Source organism: Pyrus communis, chromosome 3 (genome assembly GCF_963583255.1).
Source record: "Pyrus communis chromosome 3, drPyrComm1.1, whole genome shotgun sequence".
In the NCBI taxonomy this organism is placed as follows: Eukaryota; Viridiplantae; Streptophyta; class Magnoliopsida; order Rosales; family Rosaceae; genus Pyrus; species Pyrus communis.
In genome coordinates, this window is record NC_084805.1 from 27,853,243 (window position 1) to 27,879,809 (window position 26,567).

Sequence of the window (26,567 nt, forward strand, 5' to 3'; positions counted from 1 at the left end):
TTTGAGCCGGTTCAGCGGTTCACGCCCTTTCGGTCTAAGTCAAACAACAATATCACCCTCGAATACCTTTCAAATTACAAAATCGCCCTCGATTACTTTTCCCCATTTTCCCACCGCTCCATTTCCACCGAGCAAGGTTCTGTTCAGAGACCGAGAGAAAAAAGAAGAAGATGATACCGCATCAATGGGGGTCTCCGTGCGGCAACCAATGCACGCACAAGTACGCAGCTCTTATGCAGATTCCATGTAAACCCATTTTCCTCCTCACTCTCTCTGACATTTTGCTTCCTCCTGGATCTTTGATTTCCTTAGTTTCTTTTGATTTTCGTTTTCGTTTACTAATTTTATTTTTTTGCTCTAATTTTGGACATTTCGCTTGTTTTCACGCTCGAAATGATACTGATACCAAAATTATCGCGCTGTTTATGTTAAATCTGGTGTTGGGTAATTCACGTCGTTGATGGATTGCAGAATTTTTCAACCCCTACTTTTGATTTCTGTATTTTGTACGATCAATTTTGACGAATATTTCGTTTTTTTATTACGGAATTTTCCCGGTAAATTAGGGTTTGATTAATGATTGCTTTAGGTACACGCAAGCACCGGCATTCCAGTTTGAATAGTGATCAAATATTGATTATTCTTTAAAAACAAAACTAATGAAAAGGACTTGAAAACTTTGAGTTTAATCAAAATGATAAAAATGTGTTGTAAGTGAATACTACCAGACTTTTTAGAGTAAAAATGTCATTTTCGTTAAAAATGAATAGTACCACCAGTGTTTCATTAAAACTCAATTCTTTAAAACCTTGATTTATTACCCTGATCATTGTATGGTTTTCTTGTAGGGAGAGTATTTTGCAAAAAAGGGTGCGATGCGGATGGAGAAACTTGGGAAGAATGTGAGTATTAACTTGTTCTTCACTTCAGTTTTCGTATGAACATACATCGATGAGAATTTATGTTCGGTTTTGTTCTTTCTCCATTATGAATTTCCCTTTTGTCACCTTGATGTTTACGGACACATTACGAAAATGGTGTTTCTAAGAACCCTTTGGCTACCCATAGAGTACTGACTTCGATTATGCTGTGGGAAGTTTCCCATCTGCATTGACTTCGCTCTTCTGATATCTGTATCTGAAACTTGACATGGAAGTAGACTATTGGTTTAAAGAGTTAGTACGCTACTAGATACGAGTATGGTTTCGAACATAAGTAATTCAAGTGATATAGTGAGTAGATATAATACAGGCTTGGAAGAGTGCAGTGAGATATGCTATAAGGATCCTGTCTTAAAGGACCAACAATGGAGTGCTTGCATTGACCGTTCTCCCGGAGTTGACAGGTACTCAGAGGTATATATCCCTCTACAGCTTCTTCTTAGCATGCTAATGCATACGTTGAGCAGCAAGTAACATTTTGTGAAAATATAAACACATGATCATGTTTGTTAAATCTATATGGCCTCTTGCATCAAATCAAGTCCAAAGGTTGCGGGTGGTAGTGTCAGTGTCATTCACTATAGTAGCCTCTGGACTCTCAAAATTTTGACTTAATATGTTATAACTGACATTTTTAATAATTCCGATTGATCGAGTATTATAGTTGCATTTAAGGTGAAAAGTAGGAGAGTGTAAACTTAACTTATGTTTATATTCACACCCTTCATTGAACAGTCTCTGTATGTCGAAAGATTCATATGGTTGCATATCATCCTCGTCCTAAAGCATGGTTCTGATTCGATGCACATTTTTTCAGATGAGTTATTGCTGATCCGATTCTATGCGCAGGAGTGTTTTCATGCTTGTGTATCTGGTTGCAGTTTCAAGGTTAGTCCGTTCTCAACCCGGTGAAGTTCTGGTTACATTTTATCTAGGATGAATATTTAGAAAGTTATAACGTTCCTCGATCTTGCAGTTTGATAAAAATCCAGACATAGCTGATAAAGTTCGTCCAAACAGGCCGGCTAAGCCTCCCCCTGTTGAAAAGCCCGCCGCACCACCTGCTGAATCCACGGCAACAGCCGAAGACATATCAACAGCCGAAGACATTCTTGGCACTTCTGCATAGTGAGAGAAAGAATGAGGATCCTCTAGGATCCTGGGATCCTCGAATCGTATTCGTTCATCGTACATCATGCGGTTAGAAATTATTTTAAATACTTTTATTTAAAATTAAATATAAATAATATTTTTCGAAAATTGACCGTACAATATACGATGAACGGTCTCGATTTAAGGATCCGGAGAGGATCCTCCTAGAGAGAAAAACCTAACTATACTACAAAATGGATAACTTTAGTTAGTTGCAGGATTTCTTGTTCTTTTTCCTATTTATAGTCCTTACGCGTAGACTAACATCCGGGTTTCCCGATTCTTTGACAGTAAAAACACGTTGGAAATGTTATTTGTAGACTGGATTCTTATTCTGTTGAACTGGAGTTGGAGATGATTTAATTGTTATCGATACATTTGCAAGTTCAGTGCTCGGAAAAATGTTTGAGAAAATAAATTAGTCATGAAGGAAATTTCTCCCTTCTTTAACGTTCTACTTCTAACTTGGATCTCTATTTCTTGCTTCAAATTAGATGTAGCAAGTTATTCACTCTAATTAAATCCTAGGCTAGTAGCAACCAACGAGGCGTTAAGGCATATTAATAACGTGGTGTGGTTAGCGGTGTCACACTGAAAAAAAAAATGAAGCATTGGGTTTGCACATAAAGTAGCGTTCCCTTTTGGTTGAGCATAATTGTATTGGTTAAAACGGGCTCTCATTTGACCCGTCACTACACTTTAAAACTAAACTAATTTTTTTGGCAATTGACCTTTTTAGTTTTTTTTTTTTTTTTAATTTTAAAATACTTTTATTTTATTTAAATTTGATTTACACTTTTTTAATAAATATTTTTTTAAATAATAATATTTTGGTATTATGAAAGCTTCGCCATTTTCTTTTATTAATATTTTCACTAAATTTTGGTGAAAACAAAAAAAGAAAAAGAAAAATGAGTTTAGCCTCCCTCCATAAAAAAACGTACCAGACTCACGAACACGTCGGAAAAACTAGACTAAACGTACAAGAAAGTGATCCAAGACGGTCTCCGGCGCTCTTCAGTCATCAGAGAAAATCACAAATACGACGTCACTTTGTCGACCTCCAGCACTCACACTGATCACACAGAAGAGTCCAAGAAACGCAATCTGCAAATTTGTACCCTTGAATTTTATTTCAACATTTTCAAAACTCCGATTTATTTGAATTTTGTGTATTTGGGAGGGGATTGATTCTTGAAGCTCAGAGAAACCCTAGCATCTCAGAGCGGAGAAGAACAAAGATGCCTCAGGTGAGGATCATAGCGAAGAATTTCATGGACATGGTGGCTGCCTTGCCCTCCATGAAGCTCGACAAGCTCTACGAAAATGCTTTCATCTGCGAGGCAATTATCAGGTCTCCACCTTTTCCGCTTTTCTTACTTCAATCTTTCTTCGCTTTCGCAATGTCGAGTATTAGCTTTATTTGTTCACCGATTTTCGGGTTGATTTTTTGTTTTTGTTTGTTGATTGAGTGCATATGGAACCAGCCTGTAGTCTTTGATGAGTGAGTGAGTGAATAATCATCTAGCTGCAATTTTCGGGTTTCGGTTTTTTTCGCATTGTGGCACAATAGCTTTGATTACTGATTTGTTTTTGGGTTATTTTGCGTTTGTGTTATGTGATCAGTGCATATGAACGAGCCGAGCCTGTAATATTTAGTGATAATCATACAGGTTGAATTTTCAGGTTTCGGGTTGCTTTCGCAATGTCACGTATTAGCCTTGTTTACTTGGGTTGTTTTTGAGTTTATGTTTGTCGATTAAGTGCATATGAACCAGCTTAGTGCTAATCATAGAACTGCAATCTACAGGTCACTGCCACCGCTAGCCAAGAAATATGTCTTGCAAATGCTATCCATTGAAGTTCCGGTGACTGCCAAGTCAATGGAGGAGTGGGTGCTTCCTGATGGGGTCTCAAAGCATAGAGTTACAATTGATCGCCTGATTCAATTGAGAATATTTACAGAAACCGTGGGCAGGTGGTCCGAGCTTTCTTTTATGGTTTTCCAGAACACGTTTTGATGCTGGGTGATGTCATCTTTTTTAAATTGTTTTCATTTTTGACTTTATGACAGGAAGAGGGAAGCAACTTACACCTTAAATCCTATATTTCAGATTAATCTCAAGAAGCTTTTGGTACATGGGTGAGTATTGTGTCCTCTACTTGCTACTATTTGTGTGTATATGAGGTTTGGGGATCAAAATAATTACAAGATAGTGGTTTATGCATTATTTATAGGGTTCAGTCATGCAAAGGTTCAGGGTCTCTGTTCATTAGTTCACTTTAGCTACAATTTCTTATTGTCTAAGCTGTGATCGAAACAGAGAGTGAGTTTTAGGATTATAACTCCATACTTTTGGATACTGCAGTGTAGTTTTGCCAAGAGAATCAATGCCTTCAACTATCACAGTGAGGCTCCCTAGCTTGGAGGATCTTGAGGCTTTTGCCCTAGAACAATGGGAGGTGCAGGATTCATCCTTGCATCTATTACCTTTTTGAATTTATGATTGTGTTTTCAGATCTTTTGTCTGCCTTTTGTGTACTGCGGTGACTATGATATAGTTGCATATATTATCATTTTTTTCGTATTGTGAAGTTTATAATTTAGGTTTGCCCTTCTTTATGACTTGCTGTCATGTAATGCCAGTGTTTCTTGCTGCAACTTATCAACTCATCTCAAATTGAAAGGCCATCGAACATCAGTTCGTCTATGATGAAAACATTCCAGCGAGGTCTTTTGAGTCAAAGGTCCTTACTTTTGTTATTACTTTTTCCTGCTACACAAGCCTGTCTTTCTTTTGCACATATGAAAAGTTTAACATTGTATCTCATATCTGATGTCAGGGTTTTCCATTATCTGTTTGTACAGGGATAGAGAAGCTCCGAGATTAACTGAAAGTGGTTTCCAGTTCTTGGTATACACCAAACCGCTTCAACTGCTTGCACACAGTATGTTTGATTTTTCTTAATTCTTACTGGATTTTATTTCTATATGTGAACACCACAGTTGATGGATACAAATGCGCAACTATGGTACATCATTAGAGAGTATATCTCTAACTCGGAGGTATGGATTCATGAAATTGTTGGTTGTTGGTTCCTTTCCAGACCATTAACCTGATATTTTTTGCTTGTAACTCTGTACGCTGACCTTCTATCAAGGTTCCAAGTAGTTTATCAAGTACTAGAAAAGCTAAATTTAGAACTGATTTGTGATCGAATGTTGCAGAATTGGTTTGCAGGTTTATCTTTCCAGGGCTTAGATTCATATTGAAAACCAAATTTCTTTAGTATTTTTATTTTATTCTGTTTGTGTTCCTATGATGAAATAAGGAAAATTTTACCTAATGTGTTTCATTGCACACTTGAGTTAGAAGTTGAACATACATTGTCACTGTTGTCTGTGATGTTGACAGTTATCCTACACTAATTTATTGAGATGAAATGAAAGTGCAACTTAAGTTTTTCTTCACACTAGCTGTGTTGTTGAGTTTCATCTTATATCTGGTCTCTCCCCACCTTTTTTCTTTGGTGCAGGAACGTGGGTTAGATTCTGCAGATTTGATTTCATTCCTGCTGGAACTTAGTTTTCATGTTACAGGCGAGGTATTAGTTATATGCTCTTTATACATGACTACTCTCTTGCAGTAACAGATGCTTTATTGAATTTCCACATTTTTTTTTTCTGGCTACTAGTTTTTTTCCGACTGGAATATAAATAGTGCTGCAGTAAGGAAGAACTTTTCATAGTTTTCAATTCATTATTTCTTTGTAGAAAAGTGTTTTCTTCCACATGGGAAGTTTCTACCTGGAATTTATCTCTCACCTCTTGATTCTATTCTCCTTTTTGTGTGTTAGGCATATAACATAAATACATTGAATGAGAGGCAGAAGAATATAGTCAAGGATCTTGCAGATTTGGGGCTGATCAAACTTCAGCAGGTTATACTTATGTTATTTATTTTTGGTATTACATTTTGCTAATAATTTCCCAGATGATAGTTTAACCATGTCCTAACCTCAAGTTTTACATTGCTGTCTTTTTGTGTACTTATCCAGGGAAGGAAAGACAGTTGGTTTATACCTACTAAATTAGCTACTAATCTTTCAGTTAGCTTGACAGACTCATCATCAAGGAAACAGGTAGGTTATTTGTACTCATTCTAGCTTTGTCTTTAATTGGTTATTCTGCAACTGATTCCTAATCACCAAGAAAACCGATGTGCATGTCATGTGCTACTTACGAATTTTTTACTCACTTTTTTGTTCAGGGATTTGTTGTTGTAGAAACAAACTTCAGACTCTATGCTTACTCAACATCTAAATTACATTGTGAAATTTTACGTCTTTTCTCAAGGTATGCTGACCAATTTGTCGATCAACTGTCTTGTACAGTTTGCAGTTTCTGTTTTCTTTTACTCATGAGACATGTGAAAGAATCATTGCATGCTGTTCAGATATTATTTTCTATCCGTTTAATTATGGCCTAGGCATTGCTGAAAGCACAAAGAGATGTATATTTTATTTTCTGATACATATAAGAAAGATGGCAGAAGAAAATCAAGACAAGCTTGTGTGTATATATATAAGGTTTTAATAATAGGCATCTATAAAACACTTCCATGGTTGCATTTTTTGCAAAGAACAAAGACTTATAAATTCAGTTTTGGATCTCCTGCCTCTGAATTTTCTCATCCTAGGGTCAGGCTGGACCTTTCCGTTATTAAGGGGGAGTGGTAGCATTTGGCTACAATGGGTGGTGTCGTTGTTTTGGTTGTGTTGGTATCTGAGTACTTCTTGTTCTTGTTAATTGCTGACTTCTGAGTTAAGTTTTTATTTATTTTCTTACTAGAATTTCTTCTTCTACTCTGTGCAGGGTAGAATATCAACTTCCAAACCTTATTGTTGGAGCAATAACAAAAGAAAGTTTGTATAGTGCTTTTGAAAATGGCATTACTGCAGATCAGGCAAATATTGGCTTTTCGTTACTCTACTTTTAGTTTTCAGTACAAGTCTAAGTACTTTTGGCTATGCTTTGTCCTTCTCCTCAAGTTGTCTGAGAGCTGTGGAAAAACGATTGTGTACTTAGTTGAGATAACTGCCCAGGTGATAACTGCCTCAATTCTTGTACGACAAATGAGTAAAACGATGGAGCCTCTCTAGGGATGTTCTGCTTCACAAGCTTAAGAATTAAGATGTTCTTCTTAAATAGTCTTTCATGGTTTTTTTCTCCGTTTTATCTCTTATTCTTCCTTACGCAGAAAGATTTTAGATGACCTTCATTTTAGTTGCTAAGTTATCTTTGCTGTTTAGGGTTATTCAAGCTTTCAATGTTCTTGGTTTAATTAGCGTATATTCCCCGTGTGCTTATGGAAAAGACTTCAATTGCTAGCACCTTTCTTTCTGTATGCACACACATGCACATCCTCCCAAGTCACATGGGAGAAAAGGGTTGCTGAAGCTGTTTCTGGAGTGCTGGAAGTCTAATATTTTTTTAATTTTTTGGCAGATAATTTCTTTTCTTCAGCAAAATGCACATCCACGTGTTGCGGAGAGAGTACCATCTGTACCTGAGAATGTCACAGATCAGGTTTGATCCTTCTCTATCTTCATGTTTGAATTCAGCAAGATATTCGAGAGTTCAATTTGCTTGACTTCGATCAAGAAAAATGTCCAATATCAAGCTCGGCTATGCTCTTATATAAACATAACGAGCTCTTTGAATTGGATAGTTATTATTATGTTATGTTGTAAGGGACTTCCATGCATGTTGGTATTCTGACATTTTCAAATTCACTTGCATCTGACAGATTAGGCTGTGGGAAACAGATCTGAATAGGGTTGAGATGACTCTAGCTTATTGTTACGATGAATTTCCAACCAGGGTGACAATCCGCTTACCAAAATCGATGTCTGTATTTTTTTATTTTTATGTGTTCTATGATTTTTCTAAGATTTCTCTGTTAAAACTGCCAGGATCTTCTTGAGGGTACTTCTGACTTCGCGCGAGGCTATAATGCTCTGCTATGGGAGGAGCCAGATTCGAAGAAGATGCGTTTAGTGGTCAAGGCAGAAAACCACACGCACATGAAAGAATATCTTAGCCGTCAAAGGCGGTAGGTCCGTTATCAGTTCTGCACAGCTCAATACGATCATATCCTCGAGAACCTTGCTTGCACGGTCATACCTTCGGAAGTATTAACATTATCAGAAAACGAGGCGGAGATCTTTTCTGTTGCAATCGGATGGTTGGCATGTTGCAGCGAACAATCGCAAGATGAATGCGGAATTCTGGTAATTTTGGCTGAATATATCTAAACACTAGGAGATGGAATATGCCGTGGGCAAAACGGATGAGGAAATTTGAAAAATTGGAAGAGAAAAGAAGTAATTTCCCTGCTTGTATTAACAGACAGATTATGATCATTCAATTTTGCTTTCCAGTCATTTCCAAATCATGTGTTATTTATTGGGAAGGTTTTAACGTTGTGTATTGAATTTCGCCGGCAAATATTTTTTTGATATTGCAATGTACATGGTTCGGCTGAATATACAGTTGACGTGATTTCCGAACCATTTTGTGGGAAGTCCGAGGCTCGATTCTTCTCAACACGAGGTCTTCCAATATCCTTGTATTAATGACATGATTTGTAGCCAGGTTTAGTTGCCGAATGCATGCAATGTTCAATGTTCTCGTCCTGCGCACCTAAACATTAAATTCATCTATCCGTAATGTGATTGTTTATTTAATAAGGCGATACTCAAAACTACTTTAATATACAGGAGGAGGTTTGGACTTGTGTGCAAGCCTGCAAGGGACATACATTGTCTTGACTGAATGAGAATCCTCTTCGGATCCTCTAATTACATATGTTCATCATATATCATGCGATCAGTCCTCGTTTGTCTTGACCAATCATCTTAAAAAATTAAAAAAATTAAAAAAAAAAGAAAAAAAAAGAAGGAAAATTAAAAAAAAAGTTGATATTTGTTGCTGCCCAGGATCGAACTGGAGACCTTTAGTGTGTAAGACTAACGTGATAACCACTACACCACAGCAACTTATTAATTGTATATCCGAAGTGTATAATATAACTTAAATTACTCTAGTCCTACTAGTGTGTGACATTTCTTCAATGATCGGTATTCCCATAGAAATTTTGAAAAAATCAGAAAAAGATATGGAAAGAGGGTTTGAATTCTAAGCATCACCACATATCGTAGAAACTCTTAAATTTCGGCTAAAATTAACAAATTCCGTCGATATTTTTGACATATTTGTTAAATATCGACAAACTGCCGTATGATATTACCTAAAGTTTCATTTTAAATTTCCACGCTTAAGGAGCAAATTTCCATCATTTATATCGAAGACAACTGATATCAGTATTGATATATTTATCGATAATCCATCAATTTGTACATCAATATTTTTACCGATACCGACTGATTCTTGCCACCTCACGATAGACATTATAACATGCAGCGTAGGATTGGAACAGACCAACATATCAGTATCACATGACAAAATCTACACACACAAAATCATAATAAAAAGACACATTACTCACTTTCTTAGAAATTTCCTACTCGGCACTTCTCACAAAGTTTCTTCAACATAATTAAAGTTGTACCTCTACCTCTTAATCATTAACATCAATTCGGGAACCAAAAACATCGAACTTAAACGTTGCACGCTTGCAAGTTTTCTTACTTTGAAGCGCTTTTATTTGTCAGAAAACATTTTCAGAAGCCGAGATTTGATTGGTGGGATTAATCTTGCTTTGTCCAAGTTGAAGAAGCTTTGGAAGTCATTAGCTACTACAATGGCGGCAACAGTTGCAAGAATCTGCCTGCAGTCAGTGCTGAAAGCAGTGAACTCACTTTTTGGAATGGTTGGAATTGCAATGATTTTGTATGGTCTTTGGATGGTTAGGGTTTGGCTGAGGGACTTTGACGGTTCACCCTTTGATCATCATAATGTTTTTCCTCCATGGTAAGAACCCTGCCAATTGTTAATATGGTGTCGCAGCTGCGACTGTGCCAAATCCCCCTTACGAAGGGTTATGCATAAATATTTTCGAAAAAGCAAATTTTATAGTTTTTCACACGTTGCTGACATATTTTCGTATACTATTAATGGTAGTAATCCGTTTTGTTGGCGACCATGATATCGACGCATTGCTGATGGCAGGTTTATATGCACTTCTCTTGGCGCTGGATTTACCTTTTGCATAGTAACATGCATTGGTCTTGTTGCTGCAAAGTATGCAAATGGTTGTTGCCTCTCTTTTGTATCCTTCTCTCATTTTGTACAAAGATTGTTGCAAACTTGATTTTATCTTATGTTCGATAGATTCTAACGTGTGACAGGGTGTAAATCGCCCTATTAGTATTTATGCGTCACGTGATACGGGAGATACTAATGGAGCCGTGTATACACCCGGTTGTCCCCAAAAACGTTATTTATGTTGACCTTGAACAAGTTTTAGTACATGTTGATCATCTTTTTGGTGATTCTATTGGAGTTTGCAGTGGCTGCAGATATACTTTTAAATTCAGAATGGGAGAAGGTAAACATCTTGGGAACCACACTTGCATTATTCGAGGTGGGTTAAGCTAGTAGGTTAAAGCAATGTGATCGCCTTTTTACACTCTTTTTCGGATCTTTTTTAATATATTATAGCAATTTAGAATATCGTTTTGTTTTTGCTCTAGCTTAATTTGTTCTTCAATTTTCAGGATTTACCATATGACCCGACGGGAAAGTTCAATGATTTCAAAGATTTTGTCGAGTCAAACTTAGACATATTTCAGTGGATAGGTTTGTTCATCGTTTTAGCACAGGTAACTTCCAAAGTGTTTTTTATGATGACTTCAATATCAAATTAGGTTGTTCATCATGTAATTTAGCCGAACTCCTCCTCTCATTAGTGTAAAAATATCGATTTATTAAAAAAAAAAATTCCAAGTGTTTTTCACAAGTGAGCCCTTTGAGTGTTGCTCACTAATATTATCAGTTGTCATCGAGACTAAATAGATAATCTGCAGGGGTTGTCAATCGTACTAGCCACAGCTCTAAGGTCTGCAGGGCCAAACCGAAGATCCAGCTACGACGGCGATGAAGAGTGTCCCCCGGAAAGACTCCCGCTCATAAACCCTAATGGTCACCGGCCGGAATACATTATCGCTGCCAAAAATGGTAATTGGAATGTAAGAATTCACTCCTAAACTTGCAATCTCACTGCCTCGATTTCTTTTATTTCATGAGACCCTTGATGCATCAGTTTCTGAAAATCTTTCTTAGTCAAGCAAGTAATGTAGAACAAAAGGCTGGGTGGATTGAGAGGAGAATGGATTGACGGAAGTCTAAAAGACGCAGCGAGAATTTGCATATTTGGCATTCGAGCTCCGATTTAGACCCATGATACCTTTGTGGAAAGAGATTGACGTCCATTTCAAACTTGTAGCTTTGTTATCACGTATGATGTATTTTGATCATCCGAGGTTGTTTAGACTTCCAAAATTGCATTTCAAATTATGTAATAAAAATCAAACTTTTCTTTTGTCGTCTGATTAATGTCGTTTTGCTTCTATTTAATTTGTTAAGGCCTTTGAGTTATCCCAGGGTGTTGTAATCAAGTTATTTAAACAATTGACTGTCTCCTATTGTAATCATCTTTCAATCACTAATAAATCAAACCCTTCGGAATTTCTCTCCAAACTTGGTGGACTCCAAAACTCGTCCTTCAAGGGCTTACGTTGGTATCCCAGTTTACGTATATATAATTAGGGTTCATAGCTTAAACAAAATGTCTTTTCCAATTGCTAATTAATGAATAAAGAACTTCCTTTTCATCGGCCTATACTACAGCGTAAACAAATAACCCTTTTAAGAACCAGGAAAGAATACAAAAAAATGGAACAAATTGATGCGGAAGAGAGAATCTATTCAGATTTTGTTGCCTTTCTCTTCATTCGACTGAACGGTCCAACTGTTCGATCCGCTATGTACATGTAGATCACTTGGCTCCAAGATTTATACGACTCCAAACCCTCGTAGTATTCCGGTGCAATGTCCTTCACCTTATGAAGCTTGCTCCCGGGAATTCTGGGGAAATCATGGTGCTCGTTGTGGTAGCCTACGTGCCAAGCTAGAAGATTGAGAGGGCCATAGTAAGAATACGTCTCTTGATCAGGGTTGAAGACATAATGCTCCGAAATGAAGTGACCCGCCATTGGGTGCATCCCACCGCCGACAAATGTAGAGAGGATCAAGTAAGCAAAAGATTTCCAGCCCCAAAAGCAGACCATTGCAACATCGAGGGCTATCTGAATGAAGAGGTTGAGGAACTCCCAACAACCAGGGGGTTTCGGTTTGAGAAACACAGGACGAAGGGCATAGAAGAAGAGTTGAAGGAGAACCCAAATGGATTTCGTGACCACATTTGTCACCACATGAGCCTCAACCTTGCTCGGGATGTCCATATCAATGCCGTCTACTCCCTGGAAGCGGTGGTGCTCAAGGTGATATTTTTGAAAGGTGACAGACATGGGAACACCAATCGGGAGGTTAGCAAAAATACCAAGCCAACGGTTGTAGACTGGGGTCGAGAAGGCGAGATTGTGACTGAGCTCATGGATGGCCAAGAAGAGGTTGTGGTTGAGAAATGAGCCAAAAAAGTAGGCTATCGCTAGTATCTTCAGCCAGCCTGCATTGTGGAGGGCTGTAGCAGTCCCGAGCTGAAGTAACACAACCACCGCAATCTGCAGCACCATGATTCAATACAAGGTCATCACTCGAAAATATAATACAGCTGATCAAAACATATAAGTTTCAGTTCATCTCAAACCAGACAACTAAAAATACTCAAGACAAAATCCGCAAATTGACAAGTTAAATTAGGTTCTAGAAACTGAATTCGAAAGACCAAACTCGAACTAGTACATTAACAATAGCAACACGTTACACAAGTCATCATCACTAATTGCAGAGCTCCACAAACTAATAGGTTAAACTATGTTCTCAAAGATCGAATTGTAATGTCTTTGATTAAGGTTGTTCTTTCATTCTAAGATTCGATTCACACGAAAAATAATGAATGATATATCAAGTGAGGAAGCACATTCACAACAATATAAATCCCCAATAGCATGTGCCCAATTGTTCAAAACATCTTAAATCACGATATTTCGCTGCGAAAACTAACATCTGAGAAAGCAGTGCAGTTCTACATACTTGAAATAAACAATAACAGCTGAAAAATGGATCCGGGGATTCAAAAGTCGAAACTCAACTCTTATATTAAGGTTTTGGACAACACAAAGATGCTTCGCATCCAAATTTCGCAACAAAATTCCGAAAAGCGGAAAGCTTTCGATACCCAATTGCAGAAACGAATCAAAATCACATTCAAACCATGTTCTTGGAATCACCCGCATTGTCACAGATCTAAAAACCAGCAGAAACACGCAAACCACAGAAAACCCAACAAAAATGGCGGACTGAATTTCTGGAAAGACAATGTGTGGAGGGAAATACCTTGAGGAAAGCCCAAGGGTCGGGACCGAAGAGCTCCTTAATCTGAGGGTACTGAGAGAGGATCTGACGGCGCCTAGAAGCGTGAGGCTCATCCGTGTAGGACCAGAAGAAGTCTGTAGCCATTACTCCCTCCTCTTCTGCTGCCTCTCTCTCACCCCCTCTTCCCATCTCTCTCTCTCCTCCTCCTCTCTCTCTCGAAAGACCCTTTCTTTCCTTCTCTCTTGTTTTCCTGGCTCTCTCTCTCTCTCTCTGCTTCTCTTTGAATGTGAGCTGTTTTCAATTTGTTTAAAATTATTAGAATTAATTGGGTAAATCGCTGGATTTTGTTCAAATTTGGCAAAGCCGTGCAAGGGGAGTGGCTAAAATTATGGGGCCCCAGATATTCTGTGGTATGTGGACTTGTTTGCCAACCGGAAAGTAATTGTGTCCTTTTCACCTTTTGAAGCTTTTAGTTTAGTTATGTGTTTTTCCCTTGTATATATGACAAGGACACCAAAAGCCACATACGTTTACAGCTCTTCTTGTATTAAAATTGTTGTATAACTAAGAAGCTGACCATGTCGCATGTCTGACTATTTAACGTTGAATTATTGATCGGCATGGCATTATGTTAACAGTTATCAGCTTGTCGTTTGATTTATTACTTCAATTACGTAGCTGCTGATATGCTCGCTAGTGAAAGTTTACGCGGAAAAGTGGCCTGGGCATCCAAAAAACAAAAATGGGCTGGGATAAAAAGAAAAAAAAAAAACCTAAGCCCTAAATCTTAAAATGGGTTGGGCAAATGGGAAAGAACAAAAAAACAAAATGAAATTGGGCTAGCTGGCTGAAGATGACCAGCCAATTGGCCCCTTCGGCCATTTTTTATCCAATAGGGCCATAGGCCCTTTGGCCTTTTTCTTGTCCAATAGGACCCATAAACCCTTCGGCCTGACCTTTAGTTGGAGACGATTTTCAGGTTATTTTCAACCCTCTGGACCATTCGGTTGAAGATAACCTCATATAACCTCATACATGGTCAAGAGATAGGATACTCGCTGGATCCTCTGTGTGAGGATTCAAAGAATCCTTTACTCATGTATGTGCATCGTACATCTTACAATCAGTTTTCATCAAGCACTGTTTATGTTCAATTTTAAATAATATAATTAAAATGTACAACCACATTATGTACAACGAAATTACATAATTAAAAGATCCCCGGAATCCTCACAAACAAGATCATATCTCCATGGTCAATCACTCATACTACCCAGGTTGGCAGAAGGGTCCCACCCATGTGTACATTAGCAATGCTTTTATAGATAGTACTCTTGTCTATAAAACCTTCAATTCATAAACGCTTATCGAAGCACAACAAGATTCTTATTTGAAATCGAAATGCCCCTTGAAAATAGACGCTTTTCCAAAAGAGCGACAAACACGGCTAAAACTGCTTCTAGTTATCTGAAAGCACTTTTAGTTGTTTCAAAGCATGCACTAATGAATATATGCTAACAAACCAAAATGATGAGAACAATAGGCCCATACGCGCCCATGAAAACAACAGTCTACTTACCAGTTCAGTTGTCCATTATTTCAGGAACAATAAACACAGTTGAAGCCCATCCATCTCCAAAGTGTCAGGTATATCGGTCGCAACTTGGTACGAAGAAACATGAACTCAGTATCAACTCGAAATTCTCACCACATTCCTCCATCCGTTCCTCCGTCCATACCACTCAATTCGAAACAAGGAAAGGACTTGTATGTAAAAAACTAAGCCAACTTCAAAGCTGTACAAGCATGTACAAATTTACCCCACACAATTTATAAACTCCTCAACTTCACCCGCCAGCCTACAATAACTCAGGCTGGGTCTTCCGAACAGAAGTGGGAAGATCTTACACCCGCCGAATGAATTTTCGGTCCTTATGTAATCAAAAGAAAGGAAACTAGTCCATTAAATTGCCACGGGGGACTGTTTTGGACCGCATTGATCACCTTAGGTGGGAATCATACGAGTCAAAAGGGTTATCCGGTGTAATAAGGGGCAACTTATCTATATACGTGAAAAGCCTCCTGAGATTCTCCCTCATCACTGTTTCCATGTCAATTATGTCCCTGCTGTCGGTGTAGACCCAGAGATCGCCCGAGTTCACTCTTTTAAGATTGTCACGACAGAAAGGGCACGACTGAGATCTTGTACGCCTGCAAATATGTCAACATAGCGTTAGTCTCGCTCGTATTCATGTATACAGAAAAATGAACCAGAAAAAAGAAATACTCATCTGGTCAGCGAACAAATCAATTTAAGAGTACAAGCTAGAACCATAGAAAATACACCATATGAAGTTTAAGACTTGGGCGACGACAACTGGCTCAACTTTTAATGGCAAACCCGTGGTACAAGGTTTCTCATTCTTTCTCGATTCAATTGCCAACAAAACAACCATGATGGGTGTAAGTGAGTCTTAACAAATGACGAAGTATAGAGCAACAGTGAGAGGTCTAGAAAAGTTCTTATCCCACACCCACAGGAAAATAGTTGGGGAGATGCTTCTGCAACCTATCTACTGAACCAAGTAGCCGCAAGTCGACATTACAATCATTCCTACATTCAATTTCCAATTACCATAACTTAATACCAATAAGCTCATGATGCCATAGCTCAAAGTGCAATTCAAATTTGGGCAAAGTTACCCATGCATTGCATCGCATACATTTTAAGATTGGGAACACTTAGTTTCATTAGTCTTAGCACATTCACAACCCATTTTAATCTAAATGCAGGGCTCAGAGTCTTATCAACTTTTGATACTCAAAGCAACATAATTTATGTGCAAGATTCAAAACATTCCGAAAAAAATTACCAGAAATATAGAGGAGCAGGCAAACTTTAATGTTTAAATAAGGTCAGAGAGAGAGAGAGTACCAATCACGGTAACATTTCAGGCACAAAACATGGTTGCAGTTGGGCAATACAATTTTACTATTTGTCTCCATGCATATACCGCATTCCTCTTCTCTTTCAATGTCTATATCTGAACACTGTCGACTTTCCTCATCATCTCTTTTGCGATACCTTTCCAGGCACACTGCCTTCTGCCTTTTATCTTCACTATCGGTGACACCTCCTTGAAGTTGCAATAAAGATGGATAAATAACAGCTGCCCACAAAATGAGGCATCAGTAGGAAAATAAACCCTTTACCTGCTCAACAAGAACCAAAAAGTAAAAGTTGTGAAATCAGAAATTTACCATAGAACTCTCTGATGCTTGCTTTCCTTTCCTTGGTAGACATGGTGGTCGAGCCATCCACATAAACCTGTGGCATAAGCAAAAATGAGGCGGTCGCCCACATCCATGATTGGAATCTAACTCAAAGAAACAGAAGCTAATCAAGCTACAAGCTTCAACCTTGTAAATTAGAATTCTTAACAGCCCAAGGGCTCCTGCGAGGTTGCAGTCAGTCCATTGCACCAGAAAAAGGAAGAGATGAGCGGCTGGACTGTATGACATTCTCATCTGAACACAGGCACCATCATACTCCCTCGGAAAATCTGAGGCCCTGCACTTCACATTTCCACATAAGGAATTCAAATAGAAACAGAAAACTAATTATTGGATTAAGCTACCAAGATCACAGAATTTATCATCAAGTCATAAAAGATAGGCTTAATTGGATTAATAGTCTCCGTGGTGATAGGCTAGTTGGAAAATAGCTCATGTGGTAAAAAACTAGGATTTAAGCCTCTTTGGTAAAGTTTGTTAGGATTTATGCCCAATATTGAAAATTCTGTCTACTTTTTGTTAATTATTAGCACGTGGGGTAGGCTCACGCGCTACTCATTATCAAAAAATTGACGGAATTTTCAATTTTGGGCATAAATCCTTACAGACTTCACCACTGGGGCTTAAATCCTAGTCTTTTTGGCACAGGGACTATCTTCCAATTATCCAATCACCACAGGACTAATAATCCAATTAGGCCTAAAAGATACCAATCCAACTAGTCTCTATCGATAAAACCATCTTTTGAATCGAGCTTATCATTGCAGCATTCTATTAAGAACTATGATTAAGCACGTTTTTCACAAATCATCTATTTGCCAGTGTAACCACCCAAGTTCTCAAAACAACGTAAAACACGAAAAACTGCACAGATTAAAACGATCATACAGTACCAAGCATATATAGCATTCAAAACAATGACACTAAACATTACATTCCAATAATAATGCACAAATAATTAAATGCAGCAGCCAGCAGGTGGAACCCATTGGCCACGTGAACTTATTTAATCGCTGACAATTTTGGTTAGGTTGCTAATGCTCACTCACAATTCATCAAGATAAGGATAATGCACCAATAAATATCTACTTAAACAATTGCTTTCCCAGAATCATATTGTCAGTGCAAACTAATTGTCAACTATTTATTTATTTATTTATTTTTATGAAAAAGACCCAGAAATTACAAATGAAAGAGAAGAAACTTAATTTTTTTTATAAAAATAGAAAAAAATTAAAGCTTTGTGATTCTGCCATTGTTTCCAGAAAAATAAATAATAATAACTAAACAGAGCAAAAATTTGATCTTTAAGCAGTTTAGTAACTAAAACATAAATAAATTGACGATCAAAAAGTAAATAAATCAAAATAAACAAACTGAAAGGTAAAAAATCTTACATTTCCAACATGAAATAAGAATAAAAATGGAGTTAAAGTTTAAACCTTTAACATTCGAATTCAAGAACAATATTACCCAAAATTAATAATAATAATTAAATAAAAGCAATTTTTCAGAAGAAAACATCAAAACTAGAAAAACCCGTTAAAAAAAAACAGAGAGACGATTACTTACAGAGTATTTGCATGCTGAATATCAGCTTCAAGAACTTTCAGAGAGTCCTTGAACGACTTTCGCATTGAGGCTATGTACATCTCCGAATTTTCCAAATTTCTTTTAAAAATTTGAAATAATTACAAACCCAAAGAGATAGAGAAATGTTCAATCAGCCCCTACAAGAAGAACCCTAATTTTTTTCCCTTCCCACTCCCAAAAACCCTCGCTTTCTCTCTCCACCCTCTCTCTCTCTCCCCCTCCCTCTCTCCCCCTTTTCTTTTGCAGTCGCCTCAGCCTTCGTGTTGCTTCTATGGTGTTCTTGAAAACGAAGACGAGACCGCGCCTGGACACGTGTCCGCCCAACTCAATATTTATTTAAAAGTAATCGTAATAAAAGAATTATATATAATTTATTTTTTATGAAAAAAAAAAAAAAAAGGAGGGAATAGCGTCGAAAATTTCACGGGTGTTATGTCCACTCCCTTTGGCCTTTGTCTGCCACTTTTCCCCTTCCCTTTCTACTCGTTAGCTTTTCCTCCACGCACCGATGTGATGATCGTTACACCCGCCTTCTCCTCTACTTTTGCCCCTCCCACTTCATCTATTTTCAAAATTACCCTTTTTAATTTTATCTTTTATCTTTCTTTTTTTTTAACCTCTTAGGGTTGGTAAAATTAGGTGAAGTTTTTGATACAGTTGTCACACTATTATGTATTGTTAGTGACGTGTGATTCAAGTGATATTATTTAGAGAAACAAAATCGAAACACATGCTAACAATCTGTAATACAAAGGTTTCACATAAGAGAAATTTTTTAATGTATTGGAAACACGGGGCGGTACAACATATGTGGTTCAATTTTGTTTTTAGTGAGAATTGAACCTAAAACCTTTCACTTAGATGAAGAAGAATATCACTAGACCGTAGTATTAAATGACAATAATATATGGTTGTTAATAATAAAAAAAATGTGTTATTATAGAATTGTAACATCACATGATACAGTTATAATATGATAGTCGCGTTAAAACTCTCTCGTTATGTACAATATACTAACAATTTTTCCGTTCATAAATATCTAAACTTCAAATGATTTAAGACTTTATGCATTAAATTAATCTAACCTACATATAAATGGTTCAATTCAAGTGGATAAACGGAGTCCACCAATGTAGTTATGCTTATGTATCTCTCAAACTATATCTTTATATATAAAGCCAACTTCTTCTTTTTTGGTGTTACAAGCTTCACTAAAAAGTTTTGGACAAAAAGACCCCCAAAACAAAAAATTTAAGAAGTAACCCAAAACAATGCACCAAATAATGTAGGGGTATTTTTGTCATTTTAATAGTGTTTTTTTAATAATTCTTTTTGTAGATTTTTTTAATTAGTACCTAACAATAGACTAGTAATAATGTGATTCAATCAATTGTTCATTAAATATTATTCTCTCTATTTTTAAACACGTTCAATACATTAAGAGACGTGTAATGCCGGTTATAAAAAAGGTATTTCGCACGCTCATAATAATGTAGTTAAATTAGTTATCAAATGTTTTTTTTAATAAACGATATTATCTATACTAAGGAGGATGAGGGTGGGTGTGACATCCCACATCGCCCAAGGGAGTGATCCTTAAATGTATATTCTCATCTCTACCTAGCACGAGACCTTTTGGGAGCTCACTGGCTTCGGGTTCCGTAGGAACTCCGAAGTTAAGTGAGAAGGGAGCTAGAGCAATCTCATGATGGGTGACCCACTGGGAAGTTGCTCGTGAGTTCCCAAAAATAAAACCGTAAGGGAATGGTAAGCCCAAAGCGGACAATATTGTGTTACGGTAAGTGATCTGCCCCAGCGGGGATGTAACATTTGGTATCAGAGCCTAACCCTGGTCGTGGTGTTCCGACGAGGACGTCGGGCCCTAAGGGGGGTGGATTTTGACATCCCACATCGGCCAGGGGAGTGATCCTTAAATGTATATTCTCGTCTTTATCTAGCACGAGGCCTTTTGGGAGCTCACTGGCTTCGGGTTCCGTAGGAACTCCGAAGTTAAGCGAGAAGGGAGTTAGAGCAATCTCATGATGAATGACTCACGGGGAAGTTGCTCGTGAGTTCCCAAAAACAAAACCGTGAGGGAATGGTAAGCCCAAAGCGGACAATATCGTACTACGGTAAGTGATTTGCCCTGGGCCGGGATGTGACAGTGGGCTTAGCCTCACAATGAGCTAGCAATAATATAATTCAATCAGTTATTTATTAAATATTATTTTCTCTATTCTTAACGTAAATTCAGTAGAATGTAGATGAAAATTGAAAGGTCGATTTTATTATGCGAATTAAGCTGCTTTGATTGGTTTGTATGTGGTTTTTTTTTTCTAATATGATCTAAGATTATTTATTTACTTCAAATATTTGACTTTCCTTTTATCAATTCACGCATATAAATACATTTAAAATATGTAAGTCGCACGTAGCACATGGTGATTCGAAAAAATGTCTTATGCACGCGCGTGAGTGCATGCATGAAGGTTAGTGAGTTTTAAACCTAACAATATTTAAGGTTAGACTTTAGTCGTATTTCTCTACTCATTCATTGTGATTGAGTCTTTGCTCTATCAACTCAAGTTTTAGGACGTGCTTAATGCAATCTCATTAACAAGTACGAGGTAATCAATACCGATTACAAATATAATCCACCTAACCTAGTCTCTTTTATACTTTTTTTTTCATGAAAATTTTGTTATTATTAAAAAGAGATAAGAGAGTTCGAAACTATAATTGAGGGGAGAGAGTTTTGATCCATAAGAATATCAGACCACATACAGCCTTTCTCGTACTTGATTTGATGTATTTACTAATACTATTACTTGAATTGTATTGAAAAGACCTGCCATATTATGATGGGTGCATGTGTGTTTTCCACATCATGTTCCAAATTTGTGGTTTGGGAGAAGATTGAGATTGAGCGTAATTAGACACCAAACTAAAAAAGTTTGGCGACGGATAATAAATAAATATATATATACACACATGAATAAAGTAAGTTTAGGTTTGGCGATCATCTTCTATATCATAGCCCTCATATTACCCATTTGTGTGCTAACAGTTGAGTTTGTCGTTACATCAGATTTCTTATGATTTTTTGTGTCTTTGTGTCTTTTCGGAGCAAGATTCTCTTCCATTTAAAGTTTTATTTTATTCAGTCTTCTCCTATTTGAATTATTACGATTAAATTATGTTAATATTTTATATTAATTTATTTATAAAAAGAAAAGACAAAGAGAAAAGTGAGAAAGGAGATGAGAGAAGGAAATTTAAAAAGGAGAGAATCCGATATTTTTTTTCTCGTGCAATATCTTTATGTTAGTCAAATTAGTATTCCCTTTGCAAGTATTGTATTTTGATTCTTAATATATAAGCTCCATTTATAATTTGATGAGTCTCAGTTTGTCAATTAATGGGTTTATTATATGTTTATAGTCTCTTTTTATTGAAGGTTTGTTTGGTCGGCTGCATAGGATTGAGGGATAAAAATGGATTGACAATGGTATATAAAACATGATTTATAACTTGTGTATAAAGATGGATTAGATAACTCATTTTATTGTAAATTCAAAACTCATATTGTTCAGTCATGTCAATCGAACATTTTGACACAACAAACAACGAACAGGACTCAAATTCATTTCAATTACTCGGCAGTTGCAAAAACTTTAATACTAGATATAACTCGTTGCAATGATCTATATGTTCCAAGTTCCAACAAAGCGAAAATGGATCAATTTGGATGTTAACAGATGATAACATAATTAGCATCATTGCTGCCAATTCAAGTTTTAATTTGGTGGTTGGGAAATCATTCCCGTTAACTTCGGCTTATGAAATCCATGGAAAGACAATCATTGCTTTTAGATTTGGAACATCACTTTTGTTAAAAATCATTCACATATCTGAGAAGAGAAACGCTAAGAAAATTATTTTAAAGTGTGATTCTCTATAAATTCTCTATTATCTCATAATTTAATGTTAATTATAAAATATTATGCAAAAAATATAAAGTGACAGAAAGTCAGAGAGTCCTACTTTTGAGAGAGTCTCCTTAGTATTTCTCGAGATGGCAGACAGTCCATAAAGAATCCCCTTAGTATTTCTCTTTTGAAAAAAAAAAAAAAAAATTACCTCTATTCAAGTTTAAGACACGATACTAACTAAAATTTGGTCTAATGAGAAATGGTAAAGAGCTTCTGTTAAAATGAGACTTTTTATGAACTTTTTATCATCTCATATTTTAACGTTAATTATCGTGCAAACATTATAAAATATTATGTCAAAAATATGAAATTACAAATTAATGCTTCTTTGTGTCCGGTTTCGCTGTCCCCTAAAAAAGAAAGCGACTTAGTTACAAATCGGAAAAGCCAAAAGCCAAACGCCGATGAAATGAACCAAGTCGTGAGAAACTAAAACTAAGAGTACCGAACTGACAAAACTGCCCACCACCATCTGTGTATTCACAAAATGCCCATATAATTTCAATCGCATCAATTTACTGTGCACTCACTCAGCTCAGGACTGCGGGAGCTGAAGAAGCTCAGCCGTTGTTGCCGTGCAAGATAGCAGCGCGGTCGTCCGTACAGCCCGTACCCCTCCTCGGAATTCCCAATGAAAACCCTGATTTCCCACTTCACCATCAATTTTTTGAATCCTCAATCCTCGCCGTCGGCTTTCATCTTCCATTTTCCGTCACCTTCTCGGGAAAACCAGAACTTTCTTCACATATCTCGCAGAAAATGGTCTTGCAATCCCGGAACGGTCAGAGCTCGGTGTGCTTCTGACTCTTACGGCGGGTGGGATGACTTCACACTCGCCGGCGACCCGGGTCCCTCTGGTGAGTCCGATCAGTTTCGTCAATTTCTGAACTCTATCGGAATCGACGATCAAAAGCATGTTTCCGTGTTTCTGTTAGGCCTTGTGTGTGCTTTCGCCATTTCTAGGGTTAGGGTTTCTTCTATTGTTGTGTTTCCCGCTTTGATTTTAGTTTTCGCAGTTGGGTTTTCATTTGGATTTGTTCGTAGTGAAGGTGTTGGTGAAGTGAGCTTAATTGGAGATAAGAGAAGGGGAAAGGAAGAAAATTTAATTGCTAATTCTGATAAATTGAGGAAATTGGTGGAAATTTTCGACGATTTCCACGTTGAAGTTGGTAATTTGAAGTATGATATACAGAAAGCTATTGATTCGAGAGAAATTACAGTTACTGATTTGGGAAGATATGTAAAGGTCATTGAAAGTATTAGTTTGTCGGTGTCGAATGCTAGGAATGTTATTGATGAGTCTGTTAAAAATTTGGGCAAGTTCAGTGCTGAGTTAGCTGAGAGCAAAAAGGCGAGTAAAAGAAAGAAAGAGCCCGTTGGGATTGGATACGAGTTGTTCCAGTACATCGGAGGTTTATTCAAAGACAAATTGGCTGATTCGAAGTCTGGTAGAGTGAAAAACAATGTTAAGCGAGAGACTACGGAGAAAGTGATGGATGATCAAGCTCGAGGGAATGATCCAGTGCCTTCTGTTAAAGGAGTGGTTCTCGGTTCTGTTCATTCTCAAGAAGTGTTTAATGAGTCTGGTTTTGATGAGGCTGGATATGGAAGAATCAAAGTTGCTTTTGAAAATAATACGTTGAGTTCAGAGGAGGTGGATGGGGGTCCTAACAGATATACATCTGGGAAAAAGTTTAATTACCAGAATAATGGATTGCAATTCACGAGCAACAGTCACGTGTCTTTGAAGATGGATCATAATAATCACACTGAAACGTGGGAATCCCCTGAAAGTCTACTTGATTCTGTAGATTTCGGTGTCAGAACGAAACAGATGGACAATAAAGCTTCCCTTGTACAAGAACAAATGCTGAAGCAATCTAATGGGGTTTACAGACCACCTAATATCAGGGGGAAAAATGTGAATGAAACTTATGAGTCTCATAGTAGAGAAGGGCATGTAAATCGCAATGACGATTCTCATTTGGCTGATCACCTGTCTGGACATGAGAGTGAACTACCTTCCCTTTCATCTTCGTTGGTTTCGGATGATATATTGTTTGATAGGTATGTTACGGAAGCTAATGATCTTCTAAAACAAGCCAAGGAATTTGTAAGGGTCGGACACAATGAAGAGCGTGCAGAGATAGTATTGTACAGGTCAGCCAAGTTGCTGTCCAAAGCCATATCTATGAAGCCCATGAGTTTGCTGGCAGTGGGCCAGTTGGGCAACACTTACCTTCTTCATGGAGAATTAAAATTAAGGATTAGTCGCGAGTTGAGAATGCACCTTTCGAGAAGTGACCCCTTATCTGTTGAGAAATGGATTAGAATTCGGGATAAAGTCACCAGTAAAGATGACATTGCATCACTCCTCATTATTGTGTGTGAAGAGTGTGAGGAACTTCTTGTGGAAGCAGGCAGAAGGTATAGAATGGCGTTATCAATTGACGGGAATGATATGAGAGCCCTATATAATTGGGGTCTTGCTCTCACCTTCCGTGCGCAGTTGATTGCAGATATTGGGCCGGTAAGAACTTGTTAATAATTTTTTTTTTCATTTATCTTGAAAAAGAATTGTTCTTCAATGAGGGTTGAGGAACTGTTTAAAATTGCTCAGTTGAGTAAGCCAGATTATCGTCGGTTGAATTAGGCTTTAAACCCCTTCTTCTGTGGATTTCAGGAAGCAGCTTTTGATGCTGACGAACTGTTCTTGGCTGCAATCGATAAGTTCAATGCCATGATGTCAAAGGGAAATGTTTATGCACCAAATGGTATGTTTCTGGTCTCTCTCTCCTCATTGTCATAATTTTTTGGAAGATAGTCATAAAATATTTGATTCTATTTGGATTTCGAAAACCTGTAATTGCAGCTCTGCTTCGATGGGGTGTGGCACTACAGCAAAGATCCCGCCTACGGCCTAGCAATGGTAAAGAGAAGGTGAAGTTACTACAGCAGGCAAAGAGGCTGTATGAAGATGCACTCAAGATGGATTCGAACAATGTCCACGTGAGAGAAGCCTTATCGTCGTGTGCGTCGGAGCTTGGCAGTAGGCGACTTTACTCTTAACTAAACCTGAAACAATACGTTGTTGCATCGGTTTCTCCATTTCGTTTTCCAAATTGTGTCCCTGTAGGCTCTCCATGCGCGAAATTATGCAGACGGTGCTTCTTTGATGTATGTGTATAGATAATAAGAAAAAAAGGTGATGGACAAGTGAAGATGGAAGAAAGTTTTATCACATTGGAGAATTACATATGTAATAGGTTGATCGTGAGGATGTTACTTTTTTTTATGTAAAATAGTTTGAAGGAGCATGGTAAATTTACAATGATTAATCAGGTGGTCGGATCAACATCTGGGTCACACGAAGAAAAACATCGTCATCCTTATTTTCTTTATCGATTGCATACATCAAGGCATCTGTGACAACATTGGAAGAATTATTACAACCACAACTTTAGGAGTGTGAGTCAAGGAAATTATCACCACCACCAATTGCAGGATCGGCATCGCGATCACCATGAATTTGAGGGCCACCATGAACATCACCGCCACCAAATGCAGGATGAGCAACACGAACGCCAGCACCACCAATTGCAGGATCAGCACCATGATCACCATGAAAGTCACCACCACCAATTTGAGGGCCACCATGAACATCTTCGCCACCAAATGGAGGAGGGGGAGGAGGAGGAGGGCCACCTTCACCATGAACGGCCACATCTGTACATTCTATTTTTCTACAACTCATAATAAGAGTTCGCCATACGTTGATGGCGAACTCTTGTTACGAGGATTCCCATGCTGAAAGCAAATGTACCGAAATGCATACGCCACTGTCAGAGGAGGCAACTCCAAATTATCGACAGCATAGACCTGCGGAAGCAAATCTTGCTCAAATGCAGGACACTATTATACAGTCTAAGATCAATCCATCCTCTCTATCGTACCGAACCCTTTCAACAGTGATCCGCCAGACTTTCACAATCCGTGGGTTATCAAAATCACGAACGAGCACCTTACGGATGATCACAAAAGCAAGTATTCCATTGCATCCCCGCGCGCCGTCAG

At 37.7% G+C, this 26,567-nt stretch overlaps 6 protein-coding genes and 1 non-coding gene across 11 annotated transcripts; 4 read left to right on the forward strand and 3 right to left on the reverse strand.

The window, feature by feature from the left end:
* Window positions 1-20: 20 nt before the first annotated feature.
* Window positions 21-2,718, forward strand: LOC137730302 (uncharacterized). Its single transcript, XM_068469368.1, has 5 exons — window positions 21-246; window positions 849-902; window positions 1,252-1,355; window positions 1,791-1,829; window positions 1,918-2,718. Exons 1-5 carry the CDS (start codon window positions 171-173, stop codon window positions 2,068-2,070), a joined length of 426 nt encoding a protein of 141 aa, XP_068325469.1. The 5' UTR covers window positions 21-170; the 3' UTR covers window positions 2,071-2,718.
* Window positions 2,719-2,944: 226 nt separating this feature from the next.
* On the forward strand, window positions 2,945-8,577 carry LOC137729431 (general transcription and DNA repair factor IIH subunit TFB2-like). The gene is made up of 15 exons (XM_068468377.1): window positions 2,945-3,447; window positions 3,904-4,071; window positions 4,168-4,236; window positions 4,463-4,556; window positions 4,741-4,841; window positions 4,963-5,008; window positions 5,101-5,160; window positions 5,631-5,699; window positions 5,952-6,035; window positions 6,153-6,236; window positions 6,365-6,450; window positions 6,970-7,060; window positions 7,603-7,683; window positions 7,904-7,978; window positions 8,070-8,577. Exons 1-15 carry the CDS (start codon window positions 3,335-3,337, stop codon window positions 8,211-8,213), a joined length of 1,365 nt encoding a protein of 454 aa, XP_068324478.1. The 5' UTR covers window positions 2,945-3,334; the 3' UTR covers window positions 8,214-8,577.
* Window positions 8,578-9,082: 505 nt separating this feature from the next.
* On the reverse strand, window positions 9,083-9,155 carry TRNAV-UAC (transfer RNA valine (anticodon UAC)). Its single transcript has one exon. It is a non-coding gene; the product is annotated as a tRNA-Val (tRNA).
* Window positions 9,156-9,704: 549 nt separating this feature from the next.
* On the forward strand, window positions 9,705-11,539 carry LOC137727304 (tetraspanin-19-like). 2 transcript variants are annotated; one of them, XM_068466168.1, is made up of 6 exons: window positions 9,705-10,089; window positions 10,288-10,387; window positions 10,586-10,702; window positions 10,836-10,940; window positions 11,145-11,306; window positions 11,401-11,517. In XM_068466168.1, exons 1-6 carry the CDS (start codon window positions 9,920-9,922, stop codon window positions 11,410-11,412), a joined length of 666 nt encoding a protein of 221 aa, XP_068322269.1. In that variant the 5' UTR covers window positions 9,705-9,919; the 3' UTR covers window positions 11,413-11,517. The 2 variants fall into 2 exon arrangements, with proteins under 2 accessions (XP_068322269.1, XP_068322270.1); XM_068466169.1 differs by having other exon boundaries at window positions 10,586-10,666; window positions 11,145-11,539.
* A 334-nt stretch (window positions 11,540-11,873) lies between these two features.
* Window positions 11,874-13,908, reverse strand: LOC137729701 (sphingolipid delta(4)-desaturase DES1-like). The gene is made up of 2 exons (XM_068468709.1): window positions 13,636-13,908; window positions 11,874-12,860 (listed from the first exon to the last, which is right to left on the reverse strand). Exons 1-2 carry the CDS (start codon window positions 13,801-13,803, stop codon window positions 12,042-12,044), a joined length of 987 nt encoding a protein of 328 aa, XP_068324810.1. The 5' UTR covers window positions 13,804-13,908; the 3' UTR covers window positions 11,874-12,041.
* Window positions 13,909-14,733: 825 nt separating this feature from the next.
* On the reverse strand, window positions 14,734-18,744 carry LOC137728961 (E3 ubiquitin-protein ligase AIRP2-like). 3 transcript variants are annotated; one of them, XR_011067949.1, is made up of 6 exons: window positions 18,481-18,742; window positions 17,035-17,185; window positions 16,876-16,942; window positions 16,550-16,784; window positions 15,194-15,825; window positions 14,734-15,081 (listed from the first exon to the last, which is right to left on the reverse strand). XR_011067949.1 is itself a non-coding variant. In XM_068467776.1 (5 exons), the coding sequence occupies exons 1-5, from the start codon at window positions 18,558-18,560 to the stop codon at window positions 15,615-15,617; spliced, it is 711 nt and encodes a 236-aa protein (XP_068323877.1). In that variant the 5' UTR covers window positions 18,561-18,744; the 3' UTR covers window positions 14,734-15,614. The 3 variants fall into 3 exon arrangements, 2 of the variants coding, with proteins under 2 accessions (XP_068323877.1, XP_068323876.1); XM_068467776.1 differs by having other exon boundaries at window positions 14,734-15,825; window positions 16,550-16,751; window positions 18,481-18,744; XM_068467775.1 differs by having other exon boundaries at window positions 14,734-15,825.
* Window positions 18,745-22,931: 4,187 nt separating this feature from the next.
* On the forward strand, window positions 22,932-25,890 carry LOC137728893 (uncharacterized). 2 transcript variants are annotated; one of them, XM_068467686.1, is made up of 4 exons: window positions 22,932-23,350; window positions 23,543-25,023; window positions 25,177-25,267; window positions 25,366-25,890. In XM_068467686.1, exons 1-4 carry the CDS (start codon window positions 23,125-23,127, stop codon window positions 25,560-25,562), a joined length of 1,995 nt encoding a protein of 664 aa, XP_068323787.1. In that variant the 5' UTR covers window positions 22,932-23,124; the 3' UTR covers window positions 25,563-25,890. The 2 variants fall into 2 exon arrangements, with proteins under 2 accessions (XP_068323787.1, XP_068323786.1); XM_068467685.1 differs by having other exon boundaries at window positions 22,932-25,023.
* Window positions 25,891-26,567: the final 677 nt, after the last annotated feature.